Here is a 22021-nt window from a genome sequence, read left to right as displayed (position 1 = left end):
CTTCCAGGTAGTAACATAAGGCCACTAACCTGGTCACCAGGGATCATTCCATTTTCAAATTTCGCGCCAATGATCAAGTCTGCATTACTTAACATTATTATTGTTATGAAACATGTTTACAATAACCACTATGAATAAAGAATATGCACTGTTTTTACCTTTGGATACTATTGTGTGAAACCATAACTTAAGTTATCTTAGTTTTATTAGGAAATTGCATTTGCATTTTTGTCGTCTGTCACGGGCGGTACAGACGACGTCCAGGAAAACTAACACTCTCCCTCCTGCACATTGTCATGAAGTTACCCGACGATGGCACTTGTATTAAAACTTGTAAATTAACGTTTCCAAGTTTAGTTTCCAGTAGATTTGTCACATTTCTACAATATCAACCCTCCGTAACGCTGAAAGAAAGTTAGGAAAAACAACAGCGCCCTCAGGGATGCAGTTGCGACGCTCCTCCCGAAATAGATTTGGCCGAGTTTACTGTGGTCGGTCGGACATTAGTGTGTATCAATGACTCGGTGATTCTCGTGTGACCCTGGCGAGAGATAGTAAGTCCTCCACTGACACCAGTGTCCGCCAGGATGCCCACGGCAGCCTCTTCAGCAACAAAACGGGCACGGCCCTCCCACCAGAGCCTGAGGTCCGCCAAGTCGCCCATTGAAAAGGGTCGTTGGGCAGCCAAAGGCACGAAGCCCTTGCCTGAACAAGCATCTGTTCAACATGTCCTGAGCCTTATTGTCGTCCATGGTTGTCGTAAAGTCCTTTTCATCCAAACTGAAGTCAAGATAACGCTTTACTCGATCGGACTTTTCTTTGGGTCACTGATATGTGATTTCCTTCCCCTGCCGAGAGTGTACATGGGTCAGAGAGATAATGTATTTAATCTATATTTTGTCAAAGTTGGTTGGGCATGGATGGTTCTGATAGTTGGAGCTTTCATCCTCCTGACGAGCGTCACGATTGGCTGTGGCCATCGAGAAGTAATAAAAAGACACATGTCTAGATTAATTGTCAGTACATGTTTGTGGTACTTCTGGAGCCAATGTTTCTTTGGCTATGTAGAAAATCGAACAGGGTCATGCCTTGGAAGAGCAATCATAAGAAACAAGTATGACTGTAATAGCGGTGGTTTCCACTGGCATTCCTTCGACATATCAGGTAAATTTTAGTTTCTGTGAGTACAATTGAGGAAATGAATAACCATTCACAGAGCACTGACCATTGAAATAAGGTATTTCATATCAAAATGAGTTTGATAAGGGATTTCCGGTGCAAAATATTAATTGTGTCCAAAAATCATTCTGAAGCCATGACGAAAGAAGAAAATCACAGAATCTTGATGTGTAGGTTGTATGGAATTAGATTTGAAATAGCACACATTAAGAAAAAGGACTAGATTTTCTTGTAAAATCAAGCGTTACTTTATTAATATGATTTATTCATATATATTTCTATCAATTTATCATTAGTACATAGATGGTCTGTGAATAGAATTTCACTTCATGTTTAAGAGTCTGTATTTTTGTTTTTGGTAAAATCCAAACTACTCTATGATTCCTGCAATGAAAGATGATGCATTTCATTTCTATAACAAATTTTTATAGAGTCCTTTCCAAAAGAACAGATGAAAAGGGTGAGTTTTGCTAATACAAAAAGAGCATAATTTTAGGTATAGAATTGAATACAATCCTTATTATGTTTGCAAAAACAGTATAAACTTCAAACACAGCACATCATATCCAGGAGACTCGTATAAGTGTACTAAAGATATCCACAACCTTCTATTTCCATACACTGAAAACTTAGCTTCAGCAGCAAAAGTGTCAGATATTAGATAGACAGTCCCATCAGTGTTCCTCAAAAAAGTCCCACAAATGCAAGTAAAAGCATGTATGCTCAGGAAAGAACTCAGAATCATCTGTTGTAAATTCATTAAACTGTTATTCATTTTGAGAAGCAGCTGATGTTACATTAGTACAGTAGAGTGTGGCAGCTTATTTCATATCATTACAGGCATTATTATTGTAATTATGATAATTTAATTATAGGTACATATGTATTAGCATTCTCTCTCTTACTCATTGAACCCTGAGAAGACCTGGACACTTACACGTTTTCAATATGTCCAGTCTAAGTATGTTTCAGAGTACTAGTATCCATAAGGTAGGAGCCTCTGTAAGCACTGCACTAGAATTGCCTTCTGCCAATTGCCTGTTAAGGGTGACATGAAAAATAGTGTTATACAACAGTAAAAACAAGTGGGGAGTGCTATGGATTAGCCCTGCCATCACAACAGAATCTCATCGTAGATAATAAGTATATATGTATACTCTCTCTCTCTCTCTCTCTCTCTCTCTCTCTCTCTCTCTCTCTCTCTCTCTCTCTCTCTATCTCTCTCCCAGGCCTAGGAAGATTCAAAGTACTGGTATCCAGGTTTGGGAGGATATACTGTATCTAAACCCCTTCACCAACCAGCTCCATATTTATTTCACATGGTATTTCATTGTAGTTCCTGACTTTTAATTCTTTTAAACCTGATACATTTGAGATTTTGACAGTTTCATTGGCATGGTAACAGAAGGTTGGAAGAGGCCATGAGCCTCACTATAGGGTTTAGTGGCTTAGTTAACCCCTAGATGTCAAGAGGGAAGAAGCAACACTGCTTCCACAGCAGGATAGTAAACTTCAGTAGACTTTACATGGTTTTTAATATTAGATTTCCTGTAAATAGATACTTATATGAACTACTTTATGGTAATAAACAGTATTGCATTGATAGCGTAAATTAGAAATATGAAAAATACAATAGCATTCTCATATATCTGACAATACTAAGATCAAGACCCTTGTAAAGCCTTACAGTTATAGTACAGTATGACTAAGGACATTTAAACAAGATTCAAATTTTCGTGTGTATATGAGTGGAAGATTCTTTCTTCATCTGTTTCCTGGTGCTACCTCGCTGACACAGAAAACCTCAATTAAATGTAATAGTATAATGATAATAATAATATTTGTAATAATAATTATATTTATTTTATATATTATACTTGATCGCTGTTTCCTACATTAGCAAGGTAATGCCAGGAAACACTCATATACACATATATGTACATAAACACCCATACACGCACATATACATACCTATACATATCAACATATACACATATACAAACATATGCATATACATACACACATATACATATATACACATGTATATATTCATTTGCTTGCCTTCATCCATTTCCGGTGCTACCCTGCCCAACAGGAAACAGCATCGCTACCCCTTGCTTCAGTGAGGTAGCACCAGGAAAACAGACAAAGAATGGCCCATCCACTCATATACACAATTATATACATAAACGCCTACATATGCACATATACATATATATGTACATATTCATACTTGCTTGCCTCCATCCATTCCTATCTCCACCCTGCCGCATAGGAAACAGCATCACTATCCTCTGCTTCAGTGAGGTAGCACCAGGAATACAGACAAAAAGGCCACATTCGTTCAGTCTCTAGCTGTCATATGTAATGCGCTGAAACCACAGATCCCTGTCCATATCCAGGCCACACAGACCTATCCATGTACAGAGCATCAGACTGGGGAAAAGCAGTGTGGTTTCGTACTCCTCCTCTAACCCCCATATATCACTTATGTCCCTAGTAACCAAACTCTGAAAAAATTATCCACAATAGTCAAAGAAAACCTCTCTCTCACTTACTCAGCATGGCTTTGACCCACTGCACAATGCACTGAGTTCAATGATACACCCTAAATGGATTCAACCAAACACAGTCTACCTCCTGCACAGTGCTACTGGCAGTGAACATTATCAGAGTATTTGACCCTGTAACCCAACACATCCTCAATTAAAAAAATACTTGATACAACCCTTCACAATAATTACAAAAATTGGTTGTCCAATTTCATTGTAAACATGTGCCAACACCCATATTCCTTAACTGCATAAAAGTTATTTGCATGATTTGCTCAAAAATATTACACTCTTCTGTATAAGGGAAAAGTACTGTGGTCACAATGCGGCACTTTTTTCTTTTTTCTCCTGATTCTACTTCCCCCCTCCCCCTTAAGGAAAGAGGAGGTGCTAGGTCTTAAGCTATTTACAGTTAAAAGGTTAATACTGACCTTTTTTATACTTTTATTATCATTATTTTCTTGACCAAAGTCAGTATATTTCTCATTCCAAGTTGGTTATTATTCAATATTTATTTTAGATTTTTTCCTTTGCTCCCATGTTCAGTATTTACAGTTTTCACATGGTATTTGAAATTCATATCAGTACATATTTCCAAACACAGTAAACGCAATTGTTATTGAATTATTTCTGAATATTTTTGTTTATGGAAAACTTATTTTATAAGTGTATGATACCACCAACAGGACATGCCTTCTTACTAGTCTACATCAACTTGCTTATTGTGGAGGAAGCCAAGGCCATTGTAGGCTGGGAGGGAATACGCGACCAGATACGGATAGAGGACCACAAACGTGGGGAAGTCCAGAGTGATGCCTCAGAGGATAAAACACCTTTGGAGGGTCTTTCTGCTGAGGACATGGTTACACTGAAGGTCTGTCATTCCATGTTCAGTCATCATTGTTCCCCCTTAATTTTTTCTTCTAATGGTAAAAAAGCAGCCATTATTCCATTGTGGCAGAAGCCTAATTTCATCCTACCTTATACATGAATGAAAATAAAAGTATTTTGTATGTCCTCTCATTTGATATTACCTGGCTTTACCAGATTCCTCTTGCTTGTGGTTATGTTGCAAACAAAAAGTCACCTTCAACAAAGTTGCATCATCTGAATGGAAAGCTGTTGAAGAACTTCTCACTTCATAGGAGTCTATCCTTTCCATGTTACTGATTGTAGTATAGCCTTGAAGTTGCAGGAACCTATGGAGAAGGGTTCTTAGGATTATATGATATATAATGATAGTGTTAACTTAAAATCATGTATTGCCTTACTGGTTACATCAGCAAAAACTGGAAGTTGATGTACTAAAGTTGGAGGAGCTACATAGAAATATTCAGTGGTGTAGTTGCAGAGTAGGTCTTGCCATAAACTCCAAATTTATGAATATTTTTGTTTCAAGTGATACATTAGAATCATTTAACAATAAACATACAGAAACCTAGAAAGACATTTCCACTTGTGTCTCCCAGTGTCATGCATGATACTTTAATACAACTTTTTAATAAAATTATTCCAGTATTTTGTAAGGTAGATTCAGGCTTATTGTCTTGATTGTTAATAACAAAGTATGGAAATGCTGTTGTTATTACTCTACTCCTGAGTTATGGTGAAAATTCCTATGCTTATACTAATATTTGCAAGAAGATTTACTCAGGCACTGCTTTTTCATAAATTTTAGGGCATATTCATTGTTCACCAGTTTTCAATTTTAAGTCCAATATTGGGCATTTTGATCTTCCTTTGGGCGTCATTGTTGGAGAATGAATGTGTACATCTACCAGCTCTAGAAAAATGCTTGTAGGTACTTTATTTCTTTCTTTATCTTTTCTTTTGTGACATGGAGGCACAGGTTATCAGTCACAAGACAAAAAAAGAATGGTGATGCAATACATGGCAAGATGATGGAAAAGGCCACTGGAAGTGCAGAGAATGGGGAGTGTTTGGAAATGGTCTTGTCAGACTGAAAGTAATGTATTTAAATGTTGTTGGATTGATAGTTCATAACTGGAATTCAAGGATCGTATAAGGGAGAGTGCAACTGGTAATATTAGAGTCCAAGGAACTAAGCTTACTGAAGAGATAAACTTTCACCTGTTCTGATAGCAGTAAAGGAAAGAGAAGGCAAAGGAGGGGAAGGATTTTCCCTCTTGATAAAAGAAAGCCTAAAGTTTAAAGATATATTGGAAGATAGCCCATTATGTAATGGGAATAGTAACTGTAGGGAAGAAGAGCATGGTGGTGTTATGTAATCCTCCAAAGAACTACAAATATACAATGATAACATTGAAGGAACAATCAGGATGATACATGAAGCAGTGAAACACCCACTCCTTAAAGATGGGTAAAGTATTGATAATGGGGGATTTCATTATGAAGAGATAGCTTGGGGAATTAGATTCACATGGTGATAAGGAGTCATGGAGACAAGTTTTTAGTGTATACAGTAATATTGCTTGAACCAGTATGTCAGTGAACATACTAGGATGAGAGGGACTGATACACCATCATTACTAGATCTTATCTTCACACATACTAGCATGGATATTGAGAAGATTATGTATGATACACTAGTTGGAAGTGATTATCTAATGCTCAAGTTTGAATATGTGGTAAAAGAGGTCATTAAAAGAGAAGAGGTAAGACAGGAAATAAAGAGGAAACATAAACATGGAAACTATGCAAACCTCAATAATTTCTAGAGCCTAGAAATTATTGAGGTACCTAATCTACATTACTGTAGAATCTAGGGTAATATAGGTTTGGAAATGGGTTTCAGTCGCCAGGAACCAGGGTATTATGTTGAGAGGTTTTCTGAAATATATAATGAAGGAATAGAAGCATAGGTACCTCAAGACTCGAATACAAAGGGGACAGTAAGAAAGGAAGGAATGATTCTATAAAAGGCGTCATACAGCAAAAGAGCTTTGAGATGTGCAGTGAGAAAGATATAGATGGCTCTGTAGCCAATCACCATTTGCAAGTTATAAGAGAGTTTGGAATGAGTGTAGCAAGATAAGAAAGGAGGAACAGTGAAATTTTGAAAAGAATATTGTGGAAAAGGCAGGTGAGAACCCAAAACTTTTCCATAAATTCATCATTAGTCAGTTGTCAGCCAAGGTGCAGCATCATGCTAAGGGATTCAGGAAAAATTATATGTGTGGATGCCATAGCCTCAACACCAGAGATGTAATGGGAAGGCTTTGGAAATTAGTGAGATATCAAGAAGAGGTTTGAACACTATACTGAAAGGGCTTGACCCATATAAGGCAAATGGTCCTGATGAAATTTTACCATGTACTAAGGATATGTGCAGGAAATTTATATGAACTTCTTGAATTATTTCTCAAGACATCAGTGGATAGAAGCAAAGTGTCATGTGAATGATAAAGGGTATGCGTCATACCTATATATAAGAAAGAATACAGAAAACAGGTGTTGATTTCAGACCAGTCTCACTGATAATTATGGTGTGCAAGGCTCTGGAAAAGATCGTTAAAGAACATGTGGATAACTTTCTACAGAGGAGAAATTTCATAAGTGAGAGACAGCATGGTTTTAGGGAAAGGAAGTTATGTGTAACTAACCTCTAACTAACCAGAAGGGAACATTCAATAATGGAATGAAAATTTTGAAAAATAAACTATTTATGACCCTGGAAACCCTGGATATTTATCTAGATTAATGCCTGAAGCTGCCTACTTTTAGTTTGGCAACAATTTACATTATAACTTTCAGTATCTCCCTTATTAATTTAAACCAGAGAGTAAGCACATATGCTTATCTGATATTTCAGATGAACTACGAACAGTTTACACCATATATCCGGGGCATCTTTTGCATCATGACACTCATGAGTGTTCTAAGTGATGTAATGTTGACATGCACCATAATATTCTTCCACACCATGCCACAGAAGGTTGCTGGGGGTGCTATCGCTATAGCAACATGGTATCTAACATACAAGTAAGTTGCACTTTTAATGTCGATGTAAGATTATTACTTGGAGTGGGGAGAATACTTTTTCACTGTGCAGATAGTCATTGTTTTAATGATATTAGAATTGTAGCTATCAAATGCAAAGAGATGTAAATTTTTATTGGAATTCTTCCCTCTATTACAAATTATGTAATGAAAGCACCTTCAAGTTTATGAAGAGCTGCAGATTTTTTTTTTCTTTTTTTTTTCTTTTTTTTTTACAATTTCAATGACTTTTTGAACTTGAGTTAAGCTGTGTAATAATAACCCCTTAAAGTCCTTACCAAGGTCTTCGTAGACTAGTCCACTGTGTTTAAGATATATTTATTATACTTTGTGAATGGGGGCAGACAGTGTGAATTGTGTGCATGGGTATATATGTATGTGTCTGTGTATGTATATATATGTGTACATTGAGATGTATATGTATGTATATTTGCGTGTGTGGACATGTGTGTGTGTATACATTGTGTATGGGGGTGGGTTGGGCCATTTCTTTCGTCTGTTTCTTTGCGCTACCTCGCAAACACGGGAGACAGCGACAAAGCAAAATAAATAAATAAAAATACTTTGTCGCTGTCTCCCACATTAGCAAGGTAGTGCAAGGAAACAGATGAAAGAATGGCCCAACCCACCCACATACACGTCCACACACGCACATATACATACCTATACATTTCAACGTATACATACATATACATACTCAGACATATACATATATACACATGTACATAATTCATACTTGCTGCCTTTATTTATTCCCATCACCATCCCGCCACACGTGAAATGACACCCCCCCCCCCGCACGTGAGGTAGCGCTAGGAAAAGACAACAAAGGACACATTCATTCACACTCAGTCTCTAGCTGTCATGTATAATGCACCGAAACCAGATATTATACCAGATATATGTGTGACCATCATATTTATATTTTTACTGCTTTTTGTATACTATATACCTTTGTTTTGAATGTTTATGTTGCTACACAAACAGATGATGCATGGCAAATGGAAAAAAGGATGCTAAACACATGGAACAGTCATAACAGAATATAAGATTATAAACATTCTTCTTATATTGCTTTTTCATGTTTAATATTTCCAACCCCCCTGGCTATTGTCCATTCTTTTAACTTTTACTTCTTTCAAAGCCTTTGAATATCACCTAAGCACCCATTTCCATAAACACCCTGAATCTCAAGAGCAAGGTTTTTACCTGGCAAGATCCACTGTCATTATCCTTTCCTGTTATTAATGTCTCATCATCCTCTCTTAGAGACTTTAGGGAATCCAATAGAATAGCCCTCGATATCTCAAAAGCTTTTATAGGGTTTTGGCATTAGGGTTTGATGTCCCGCTTTTCCTCTTTTGGCTTTCTTCCCTCATTCCATTCTGTCATATCTAGTTTCCTCACACTCTGGCTGATCTAGCTGTGGACATTAAAGTAGTGCCTGAAACCATCATACTCCCTTCATGTTAGGATTGCTGGACTCTCTTTCTGTTACATCAAATGGGACTACTTGGCTAGTTCTGCCATCTTCTCTTTACAAGCACCATACACCTACTCAGACCTCACTTATTTTCTTCACATAAGTTCTCTTGCCATTTCCTGCTTGCACAGTTGCTCTTATATGTGACTTTGATACAATAAACCTAAGGCCCCTAGTCCTTAGTATCATGGGGCACCAAGAACCTCTGAGCTCCCTCCTGACTCCACTGCCAGTGGGAGGGAGGGCTCCAACAGTGGTAGTAATGGCCCCTCCCATGACCTTTCCCACTCTGATAGACCTGCCTCTTTTTCTGTTTACTATACCAACATTCGTGGAAAGCTCTCTTCTTTTGAACACCATCTGTCTTGTAGCTATCATAATACCTTATCTCTCTCTTAGACACAATTGTTTGTCCTCTTTCTCATATCCAACTATAATCTCCAGAGGTAGTGTCTGTGCTTATTTCAACATCAGCATACCTTTTGTATGCCTCAAGGACCTTGAGTCTCTAAACTTTAATGTTATCAGTCTTAAAGTTTCTCTCCCAACCATGAGGCCATGACTTCCTCTCGCCCACTACAGAGGGGATTTCAGCGTTCTCCTTAGGAAATTGTTAAATATCTCTCATATGGTTGGTGGGGGACTGAAGCCCTCACATTCTCCATGCTCAATGGTATAGAGCAAATTATCACCCACCCTACCCATTTTTCTGACCACTCTTCTAATATTCTGGACTGCTTTTCACCTCTGATCCTCCAGTGTGTAACAGCACAGTCTCACACCTCAGTTGATTCATCTGACCACACTCTCGTATATGTTTCTATTTTAAAGGCATATCACCTTCTAAATGTAAGTGTTGGTTCCTAAACTGGGCGGACTGGAATAACTTTAAAAAAAATAACTTTTCTTGGGTAAATTACTCTCTCTTGTGTGATGATACTTTAGTTTCCACCAGACACGTAGCAGAGAATGTTGTGGGAATGGATGCATTTATCCCCTCTTCCTCAAAGGCAACCTCTTCTTCCAATCCTTGATTTGACCATTCCTAAGCTGAGGTTATTCAGGCAAGGGATCAAACATGTTAGGCTTGGAAAAAGTTCCCTTCATTCCATTCCCATTCACCATTTATCACTCCCTGTAATCTATCAAGTATGTTATCCATAAGGTGAAGCATTCTTTTATTCAAAAGAAATGCAATAATAACCTCTTCTCTTCATCCACTGATATATAGATCCATGGGGATAAGGGAGGAGAAAGAATACTGCACATGAATTCCCTGTGTGTTGTAGATGGTAACTGGGTGTGTGTGTGTGTGTGTTGGAAATCCTCCTCTCTTGTTTTACTTTCAAAAAGAAGGAACAGAGAAAGAGGCCAAGTGAGAATTTTTCCCTCCAAGGCTAAGTCATCTGTTCTTAACTGTACCTCGCTAAACAGGAAATGGTAAATATGTATGAAAAAAAAAAAGGAATAGTAGTTCCAACAATGTTATATGTTTGTAAAACATGGGCTATAGACAGGGTTGTACAGAGGAGGGTGGATGTGTTGGAAATGAAATATTTGAGGACAGTATGTGGTGTAAGGTGGTTTGATAGAGTAAGTAATGAAAGGGTAAGAGAGATGTGTGGAAATAAAAAGTGTGGTTGAGAGAGCAGAAGGTGTGTTGAAATGGTTTGGACATATGGAGAGAATGAGTGAGGAAAGATTGGCAGAGAGGATATATGTGTCAGAGGTGGAGGGAACAAGAAGAAGCAGAAGACCAAACTGGAGGTGGAAGGATGGAGTGAAAAAGATTTTGAGCAATCAGGGCCTGAACATACAGGAGGGTGAGAGGCATGCAAAGAATGGAGTGAATTGGAACGATGTGATATATGGGGGTCAACATGCTGTCAGTGGACTGAACCAGGGCGTGTGAAAGGTCTGGGGTAAACTATGGAAAGGTCCGTGGGGTCTGAATGTGGATAGGGAGCTGTGGTTTTGGTCCTTTACACATGACAGCTAGAGACTGAGTGTGAACAAATGTGGCCTTTTTTTTTTTTTTTTTTTTTTTGCCTGTCCACAACTCATTCTTCTACATTGTTTCATTTTTTCAGTCTCAGAATTTGACATTCTTGGTACCATTTTTAACTCGTGATTTTTGTACAATCATCAAATCTATCTTTCCATATTCACTCTCATGTTTCACCCTTTTTTTTTTTTTTTTTTTTTTTGTAAAGCTTGTGTTGTCCACTTATTTACTTTTTACTTCACTCCAGTTATAGCCCCTTACACTTGGCACTAGTATTTCATCTCTTTCTCTTGTATGAGTATAAATTTCTACACATTTACAAACACGTCACTCTATGAAATTGTACATATACATTTGGTTTGCATGGGATGCATCATTTTCATCCAGTCTTGCTACCTCTCGTTACTCTCATATATTTCACCTCAAATGCTCTGTTTAAATAAATGCATTTACCCACAATATGATTTCTAGAGTATGGTTCAAAGCTGATGCATCCCCTGGTTTGCCTGGTTCTGGTCTGTTCCAGTATCAGAATTTAAAAGAGAAAACTAAAGAAGCTCCAGTCAGAAGACGTACTTCAATCTGCAAGGCAAGTCATGTTTGGTCATTATGCTTTAGAGTACCTGTACTTCATTTGTTTTTGAGGAATTTTAACAACACAGTTCCTCAAAGTACATTGATTTATATCAATCTCCAGATAAAAAATTTAAATTTTGGTTTTCCTTTGCAGTTAGTTTTCTGCCTACAGAAGGTATTGTTACCGAATTTCTTTGTGCCTACTGAATTCAAATCAATGCATTTATAAGAGGTTGTACTGTATGGGCTCATCTGATACTTGTCATATAAATCTTTACACAGTAAGTTTTGTTAATCATCAAACAATCTCCTTCTGTTATAAAAGTAAAAATTGTGAATAAAAAGGGAGAGAATGATTGGAGCAATACAAAACTTAGATGAATAAATTAGGGGAATAAATGAGTTTGATGAAATATGGTTGTTGTTACAAGGATGAAAAGTGTTTATAAGCACACATAGAGGGATAACAGTGTGATCAAGGAAGCAATAGTTTTTGCAATAGTAGAGCAGTATATTTTATACAGATTATACACTCTACAAATAATGTGTATCTAATTGTTAAAGTCTGATTTTCTTTTCTTTTTACAGGAACATAAAGATAGCTTACCTACTTTTATGGGGATGCCTTTATATGGCCTGAAAAAGGATAAAGAGGAAAAGAGAAAAGATTCAGAACGAGAAGAGGATAAGTCTGGTCTTGAGGATTTTGGAGAGGTATCTGAAGTACGGGGTTTGCCTAGGAATGGACCTTATGGTGAATCTGGCCCAGGTAGATCTTGGAGGAGGTAGATTTTCTTTTTCCTCTCAGCTTTTAGAGGACATCTTAAGCTTTTGGAAAGCTAGACATTTTTCTCTGAATCAAAGGTATTGTAAAAAAGTTAATAACTTTCATGCTGTAAATCACGCCATATACTGTATTATTTTTTATGAAGTCTAGTAGATGTAGTAATTGGCAGTTTGTTTAGGTGATTATTGAACAGCAATGTTTCCATTAATACAGAAATCTTACAAAATATAATGAACCCTCTCTTTAAACACTAAAATGCAGCATTCATTTCTAAAGTTGTCATTTTTACTTAACACAGGAAGATTTGTACATTGTTAGTGAACCTTTCAAATTCCATAAAACAGTGTATGTCACTAGTTTTTTCAAGAGTAATTCTTTAAAGGATTGAAGAAAACTTCAAAAGATACACATGCCCCTTCTTGTTTATGACACATTTTGTAATTTGTGCTTTAATTTTAAATCTTTGATTCAAAGATTGCAGGATTATGAATCCCATGAGGTCAATGAAACCTATTTATGAATGAATCAGGATGTCTTTCTTTATTGTTTTATTTATGCTTTAATGTACGTTGCCTGTACCTGTTTTGTACAGGATTACTCTCACACAAATTTTCCAAATAACTCATTTGCCACATATTTTGCCCTTTCTGAAATCTTTTGTACAACACTAGTATGAGTCATCATAAGTACCACTGGAAAGTTAGTACTTGGTGGTGATTTACTGATCTTGTTATTTTGGTGTGGCTGTATGTGATTTCTGTTGTTTATACAACCTAAACATATATATGATCGCTGTTACTTCTGCTTGAGATGTTTCTTTAACATTACCTAATTTCAAGATCATTTTAACACAATATGAAAGTACGCCTGCTGTTTCAAGGCTGTACTACTTCTAGTAACAGGAGAATTATGGCCTTTTTTGGAGAGAAGTTTCTCGACAAGACTTGATTTTTTGCTCACGGTGTAACCATGAACTGATGGAATCCAGTAACACCTGTTATAATGTATGAACATCATAATAAATTATTGAGTCATTTGTTTGGTGCTCCATAGAAACAAAGATTCATCTGTTAGTGATGTTTTCTAGTCACTGAATCCTTGAATCTGGTCTAACCTCACTTGCCCACCAAAGAGTATATTTATATCTACTGACCAGAAAAGAAGGGAGTAAACTCCTATATAATTGTGCATTGAGTGTTTATAAATACCTTAAGTTAACTTTACTCTGCTGTCATTGTTGATACAAGGCCTGTGATACATTTTTTCCATGTCTTGCTTTCATTTGTATGTACAACATATTCTTTGTCCATTTGTATATAATGCACCCTAGATAATGCCAGGAAATAATGATAGAGTTTCAAATTGTGAAGAATGGATTTGCCTCTTATTTTGCTGTGATGCCTCCTTTAACTGAAGCCCTGGGTAAATTGAGGAATTATTTGCTCTGGATTTTTCATTTCTGTGAAAAGAAATATCTATAATCAGTTCGTCAAAATTCCTTATTGTAATTTGATGAACTCATGAAATGATATTGTGTCTAATTTCAGCACAGAACCTCTAGATCCTGACCAATCTTATTTTTTCTTTGAAACCATGAATATTAAATTCAGCATCACCGTAAATCAAGAGGGTTCTGAATGATTTTGTAATACTACATATTCTTTGCTAACAGATGAACTTTTCACTTCCTTTTGTTATTGCTTGGAATAAGTTTAGAAGCGGGTCAGATTATGGCTGCCTATAGCCGTGGTCACTCCCTCTTGTATTCCCCCAACCTCCAAATTTTTCAATTCAAATGTGTATGGAACTCTATTGAGAAAAAGATGTTAATAGAATCTGTATTAAAAAGAAGGGAAAGGATTCTGTGCTTAGGCAAGGAGAGAAATGGCCTCAGTGTTATGAGAGATGAATGGACTTTTATTTTTAAGATGAGGAATCACATGGGTCAATTTTGACTTTGAGAAACTATAAAAAATCATATCCTTGAGTCATAATTCTAATTGTATTCTATTGATGAATATTATTTTTCCAGTGTTCTTGTTGCATGGCAATTACTTGGCAATTGATGAATAAAATCAATGGCAAATAAAGGTAAAGCTCAAGGCCCCCACCAAGATGTAGGGCTCCTGCCCTGTACTCCTCAGGCACTATTATTAATCCTGCCCTGGTTGGAAATGGTAACTAGCATCTAATATACCAGTGGTGGATAGTGAAAGGATTAACAAATCCATATTTCTGATAACATTAATACGCTACTGTATTTCAGTTCATTATTGAAAATGACCATACAGGTTATTTCTTCATTTGGTAATCTTATCACTTTGAAAAGTGGTGATATGCTGACTTTGCTTTTTATTTAATGTTTTTACTTTTAAGCTTCATATCAGTATTACCTTGGCATTAGCCAGTAGGGAATCAGAATGTATTTTTCAGATGCCTTTAAATGAACAGATAATTATGCAAATTTTAATACAATTCTTACTCCTCTGATAAACTTACTGATTATTAACCTTCTAAGCATATAATCTCATTTATCTTTTTTGTCAAAAGTTATTTTTTATATCTTTTAATCATGTGCTGTTCTTACATTAGAGCATGGTGATACATGTAGAACCTTTTACCAAAGATTTCAGTTAACATCATCATACCTTTAAATGAAAGAGGTTGCTGAAGAATTTGAAATTGTGGTTTGGTTTTCCCACACAAAGCATTCACTAAATGTTTCCTTGGTAATGAATAAGATATCAAGAAGGAAGGTAAAGGTCAGAAAGGATGGAGATAAGTAAAAAAGGATACAACACTATATAAACAGAATACATTTTCTCTTTCTAAATCTGAAATGCATTTCCCACCACATACTAATCTAAGTGTTGTTTCATCTAGAACTCCACTAACAGAATACATTTTCTCTTTCTAAATCTGAAATGCATTTCCCACCACATACTAATCTAAGTGTTGTTTCATCTAGAACTCCATACTTGCTCCTACTGTACCCACTTCACCTACCCAATCCCATTCATATCAGTCAAGTTTGTGTATCTATTCCATCCAAGAACAATCTAATTAAATCCTTTCATAACTTCATTCATCATTCGAACTTCAATTTCAATCTTTGCTACTACTGCGACAATTTTTCTTTTCAGCAATCAGCTTCATGTGCTTGCATTCAGCTACTGGAAGTTCTCGTGTATCATGATCAACATGCTTTAACCCTTTGGCTGTGAATTACAATTAAAGTCATTATATGCAATATTCTTTCTCTACAAGATACAACTACAGTCCACAGGTATCAGAAAGAAGTTTATACATCCCACCTAATGCATCAACTAAACTCCAACCATGACATGGCACCATGGTCCCATAATGTGCCATTCCCATGCAGTGGCTCGCTGAAAGCTCACGCCTATAAATAATGACTCATTCAGCTTACTGCTGCCATACGTGATTCACTTATTTCTTTTCTTTTTCTACCCTTTGTTCACCATTAAGTAATTTATGGATATTATGGTGTCAAGATATGCTTTACAAGTGTGTGTTATGTATTTTAACACATAAATAAATGATAATAATGCATAATGTTTTTGATGTGTGTTTATGAGTTTGAAACATGAGACAACTTGGTGTCCATATAAAAACAGTGCTTCAATTTCTGTTCACACCCTTTACAGTTCATTCATCATTATGAGTGTGTGGTATGTATTTTAATGCATAAATAAAGATATATAATGATACTTTATGATGTTTTAGATGAATGCTCTGAAGTTAGCACTGTGGTGCTGCATAGTGTTTCTTTAAATCTAGCCTTTTTATTTTTTTCATCCATTATTATGAGTTTAAGGAGTAAGAAATCCGTTATACTTTGAAAAGTTCATGCTGTCCTGCAGGTATCACCCGAAAATATATAATTTTTATTTTTCTTCTCCCCCCTTTTTAAGAAATAATAATGCTACACACAGAAACTTGATGGTTTTGCCTGAATAAAAAGGTAGTAAAAAAGGACCAATTTCCATTTTCATATTTTGCTGCAGAATTGATTCTTTTCAGGAATGCAGCTGGAAATTCATTACACAGTCAAAAGATAAAGTACATTTAATCACTCCCTCTTCGATTCTTACCAAACTGGGAAATTCAAACATTTACTTTCTTGTATTCTCCTCCATCAATTAAAATCTGTATATTATCCAGTTATCCTTTATTTCTCCATCCTTCAACAATATACTGACTAAACACTTAAAATTTTTATCTTTTGCCCACTCTTCTAGTTTATTCTTATACTTCCCTTTCATTGCCCGATAATAAAAACTAGTGTACTAGCGCTTATAACTCCCATCCTAGTTCCTATTGGATAAACTGTAATATTGTTCATTTTCCATGAATCTATGATCAAACACCTGTGTTACAAGTTAGATGCTGACATAACACAAATACTCATTGAATAAAGCTTAATTGTACAACAAAGGACCCTCTTCCAGCTGAAGAGGAAGAGAATTACACATTATTATTATTATTATTATTATTATTATTTTGCTTTGTTGCTGTCTCCTGCGTTAGTGAGGTAGCGCAAGGAAACAGACGAAAGAATGGCCCAACCCACCCACATACACATGTATATACATACACGTCCACACACGCAAATATACATACCTATACATCTCAATGTATACATATATATACACACACAGACATATACATATATACACATGTACATAATTCATACTGTCTGCCTTTATTTATTCCCATCGCCACCTTGCCACACATGGAATAACAACCCCCTCACCCTCATGTGTGCGAGGTAGTGCTAGGAAAAGACAACAAAGGCCCCATTCGTTCACACTCAGTCTCTAGCTGTCATGTAATAATGCACCAAAACCACAGCTCCCTTTCCACATCCAAGCCCCACGGAACTGTCCATGGTTTACCCCAGACGCTTCACATGTCCTGGTTCAATTCATTGACAGCACATCGACCCCGGTATACCACATCATTCCAATTCACTCTATTCCTTGCACGCCTTTCACCCTACTGCATGTTCAGGCCCCGATCACTCAAAATCTTTTTCACTCCATCTTTCCACCTCCAATTTGGTCTCCCACTTCTCCTCGTTCCCTCCACCTCTGACACATATATCCTCTTGGTCAATCTTTCCTCACTCATTCTCTCCATGTGACCAAACCATTTCAAAACACCCTCTTCTGCTCTCTCAGCCACACTCTTTTTATAACCACACATCTCTCTTACCCTTACATTACTTACTCGATCAAACCACCTCACACCACATATTGTCCTCAAACATCTCATTTCCAGCACATCCACCCTCCTGCGCACAACTCTATCCATAGCCCATGCCTCGCAACCATACAACATTGTTGCAACCCCTATTCCTTCAAACATACCCATTTTTGCTTTCCGAGATAATGTTCTCGACTTCCAAACATTCTTCAAGGCTCCCAGAATTTTCGCCCCCTCCTCCACCCTATGATTCACTTCCGCTTCCATGGTTCCATCCGCTGCCAGACCCACTCCCAGATAACTAAAACACTTACACTTATTCACATATAATTAACAGTAAAAAAAATATATGAAATACCATTAATACATTGAAGAAATAATGTGTTTACATGTGGAATTTTCCACTTGTAGTGTCATGTAACTGCTCAAAAGGTTTCAGATTTTGGAGCATTTCAGATTAGGGATGCTCAACCTTTATTACATGAAGATCACGAGCAAAATTGCAAATGGATTTGAGGGAAATGATCAGGAACTTGAATTTAAAGATTGATAATGAGATTCAGCAAGACATCATTAGGATATTAGACTGGATTTGTTCCTAGAGGGATACACAATGACAGGGAGAGATTAGAGAAAAGTGCATCAGACTAGAGCTTCTCAAACTTCTGTGAAAAAAGCTATCAATTTCTGAGAAATTATAGAAAAAGGCCTTTTGTGGTTCAGTCCTCTGTTCCTAATGCTCCCTTGGTAATGCAGGAAATGGCGAATATGTATGAGGCCAGAAAGACAAATGGAAATTTTTGTAAAGATTATTGAAGGAATAATCATGATGGTGCAAGAATTGGTAAAGTAAGTTGTCCAGTGATGGGAAAGTTTTCACTCAGAAAAGTCCACTGCAGTAACATGAAAACAAAAAGAAATTCAATCTCCTATGTAAAAGAAACTTTTTGGTACCAGCTTCTTAATGCAAGTCACATTGGTTTAAGGTATAAACTTATCATCAAGGATGTATCTGTTCTTCAAATACTGATGCTTAATGTTGAGAGTATTATCTGTATTCAGACCTCAACTTGGGAGAGACAAAAATTGTAAATAGTGCTCATGGGTAGAATGTGTACTGAAACACATAACAATAATGGATAAGGAGCTGACCAAAACCAGGAGAAAGTACAGGAACAGAAACTGAAGTTTTTCTTCAGTTTCTGTTCCTGTTCCTATATTAAAAAGACATAAGGAAGGGTGAAAATATGAATCTGAGGATTGAACACTGCTATAATGTGAAAAGTCTACAGTGCAGTAATGTGGATACCGGCAGAAAGGATGGACCAAAGGTCAGTACTGTTAAGAAGCAATGAATGATTTAAAAGGATAGAAACAGACACAAGAATCCAGACACTTGCTGTGGATGAGATACAGGAGACAACAGAAACAAGACTATAACAGAAAGCTAAAGAAGATCAGAAATACTTAAATTATGAGTAAACGAAGTTGAGAAGTATGAGAAATAGCTTATTTATCAAATCATATCAAATGTAAAGGGAAAAATTATTAGTATAAAAATACTGAAAGAACTCAAAAGCAAAACTTACAGATATGTATGAGGATAAATGTGAAAATATAAATACAATACAGTTTTGAGTATATTTACCTCAGAACGCTTAAAATGTATGATGTTATTAGAATAGGAAAGGGATGATATTTTGGAGAGCACGTAAATGAAACCTAGGAAAGTGAGACGATTCACTTTGGAAGCTGGACTTGCACAAAGCCCACAGACCATAAGACATTATGTCTTTTGTACTCAAGACAAGTTCAGATATCCTCAACAAGTTGCTGGGATATTTTAAATGCTTCTTGAAGAGGGTATATTCAATGGAATGGGGGAGAACTAATACAGTACTAGTCTTTGAATAGGGTAGCAGAGAAGTGACTGATCTACACACCTGTGTCACTAACAAAACTATTTACAAGGTACTAAAGATAATCACAAATCATATATAGGATTTCTTAACTGGCATAAATTATTGATGAGGAAAATGTAGTTTCAGGGAAAGCTCGTACATGATAAATTTCCGACTGGCTTGGAAAGTAACATCACAGTAGAGAGAGAGGAGTGTGTGAGTTGTGTTTTCAAACTGCTTGAATGCTTTTGATAGTGTCTATTGTAGACAACTGATACAGAGGCTGCATTTTCAGGGTGAAGTTACAGAGAAGCAACTCAAACAAAGTTAGCTACAAGAGAAATAAAACATCATGAGACTTTTTAAGGAAAGGGTTCCTAACTAAAGGAATCTCTCATTCTTCAGAGAATAGGGTTGACTCCATCAAAATTCACCACTTTCAATTGTCATAAAATATAGGTAAGTGGGTGCCCAATCACAGGGATTTGACAACCATACAGCAAACTGCCCAGGCCTGTGTAAGAAGTCATTGTTGGTGAGGGAAGTGATGGGCATGATGATAGAATAGTAATCCCTACAGTGTTGTATGGATGTAAAGCATGGGCTATTGATGAGAAAGTACAGAAGAGGGTATATGTATTGGAAATTAAATGGTTGAGAACAACATGTGGTATGAGGAGTCTGATTACGAAATGATAGGTAGAGAGAGAGGTGTGGTAATGAGAAGAGTATGGTTGAGAGAGATGAAGAGGGTGTGTTGAACTGGCTTGGACATATGGACAGAATGAGTGAAGAGAGGTTGACAAAGAGTCTATATGTGTCAGAAGTGGAGGAAGAAGAAGACAGGAGAGACCAAACTGGAAATGGAAGGGTGGAGTGAAATAGGTTTTGAGTGCTCAAGGCCTCAACATACAGAAGGATACAAGGCATACATGGCATACAATGAATAGGAGCAATGTGGTATACAAGGGTCAATGTGTTGTCAATGGAATGAACCAGGGATATGAAGGTCAGGGGAAACTACAGAAAGGTTTGTGGGGACTAGCTGTGGCTTGGGGGCTAGGTTTTGGTACATTAGATATAAGAGAGCAGAGTGGAAATGAGTGAATGAGGCCACTTCTTCATCTGCTTCTGGCACTATCTCACTATCGTAGGTAATGGCAAACAATGATGAAAGGATAATCCATGATTTTTTTTTTTTCAATAATCATATTTTTCACCATATAGTATCAGTTTGAACCACAATCAGAGCCAGATATTGGAAAGTTTAGCATCTTTTCATGGAAAAAACGTAATGGATAAGGTCTTATGAACAATTTCATTTTTCATGGCAAGATGACAATTTTAAGGAGCTGGCACTGGAAACAAAATATGCATCCAAAAGGGTCATATTGGAATATCAACCTCCGGATAAAGGTTCATCCAAAACCAAAGTTTCTTGCTTAGTGAAACTTACATTTACAAATAATCATTTAAGAGTGTTTCAATCAAAGCAACATACTTTTCAGGTTAAAACAAACAATTTTCTTTAACCTTTTTTTAAACCCCTTTAAGTCTTTACCAGCTTGGGTTCTAAATCTGCCTTTTGAGACAACCATTAATTGTATAAGATTACAAGGGATTTTTGGCACATGACAAACACCTTGGTCCACAGGTACCTGTTCGGTTCTGTTTGATCCCCTTCCCCTTGTGTGGCTTTGAGTATCTGACCTTCAGGGGTGGATGGTCTGGAGCAAGAGGCAAGTCTTCATCAAAGGGGAAAGCTTTTCCTTGCTTTATTTCATTTATTCTGCAAGTCCTTCCTCTGTGTGAGTATTCTCATAAGGCCATGTCCTCTACCATAAGCAAAGCCATATGAATATCCGTTTTCACTCCTTTCCTTATCTTTTTGGAAGATCTTAGTCTCAGGCCCAAGGCATACCATATAACCTCTGCACTTTGTTATCATGGAACTAGGCACGTTATTGTATGATGCCTGAATTGAGATGTGCTGTGAGTAGACCAGAGACCTCAATCTACCCATATCAAAGGAAAAGTGGATTAAGAAAGACAAGGTAGCTACCCTTAAATTCTTATGATACCTAGCAGCCATTACAAGGAACATGGAAAGTGTCACGAAAGAAAAAATCTCTTTGACAACAGTGCTGTGGACAAGTGTAAAAAGTCAACCCAAACGATGAGAATGTGGACAGCATTAGGATATCTATATATATCTTAAAGATATAAATGTTCAGTGAAGAGGTAGGGACCACTTAGTGTATCGCATGTATGCCATAAGCACAAATAGGTTATCTTTATTTCTTTGCCATACTTACTCTCAAAAACACT

The 22021-nt window shown here is 36.7% G+C and overlaps 1 protein-coding gene across 1 annotated transcript; it reads left to right on the top strand.

Annotated features, from left to right (window-relative positions):
* Positions 1 to 225: 225 nt before the first annotated feature.
* On the top strand, positions 226 to 16294 carry Fitm (acyl-coenzyme A diphosphatase Fitm). The gene is made up of 5 exons (XM_071664664.1): positions 226 to 1164; positions 4418 to 4605; positions 7525 to 7694; positions 11672 to 11789; positions 12365 to 16294. Exons 1-5 carry the CDS (start codon positions 588 to 590, stop codon positions 12563 to 12565), a joined length of 1254 nt encoding a protein of 417 aa, XP_071520765.1. The 5' UTR covers positions 226 to 587; the 3' UTR covers positions 12566 to 16294.
* The last annotated feature ends 5727 nt before the right edge of the window (positions 16295 to 22021 follow it).

The sequence above is a fragment of the Panulirus ornatus genome, chromosome 9 (assembly GCF_036320965.1).
Source record: "Panulirus ornatus isolate Po-2019 chromosome 9, ASM3632096v1, whole genome shotgun sequence".
Lineage (NCBI taxonomy): Eukaryota > Metazoa > Arthropoda > Malacostraca > Decapoda > Palinuridae > Panulirus > Panulirus ornatus.
This window is presented reverse-complemented; position numbering and strand designations above follow the sequence as displayed.

Bases quoted from the DNA above. Each gene is read 5' to 3' on its own strand.
- Fitm (XM_071664664.1), top strand. From the start codon at position 588: ATGCCCACGGCAGCCTCTTCAGCAACAAAACGGGCACGGCCCTCCCAC. The intron at 1,165-4,417 runs GTAAATTTTAGT...TACCACCAACAG, and splicing joins GCATTCCTTCGACATATCAG to GACATGCCTTCTTACTAGTC. The intron at 7,695-11,671 runs GTAAGTTGCACT...TATGATTTCTAG, and splicing joins ACATGGTATCTAACATACAA to AGTATGGTTCAAAGCTGATG.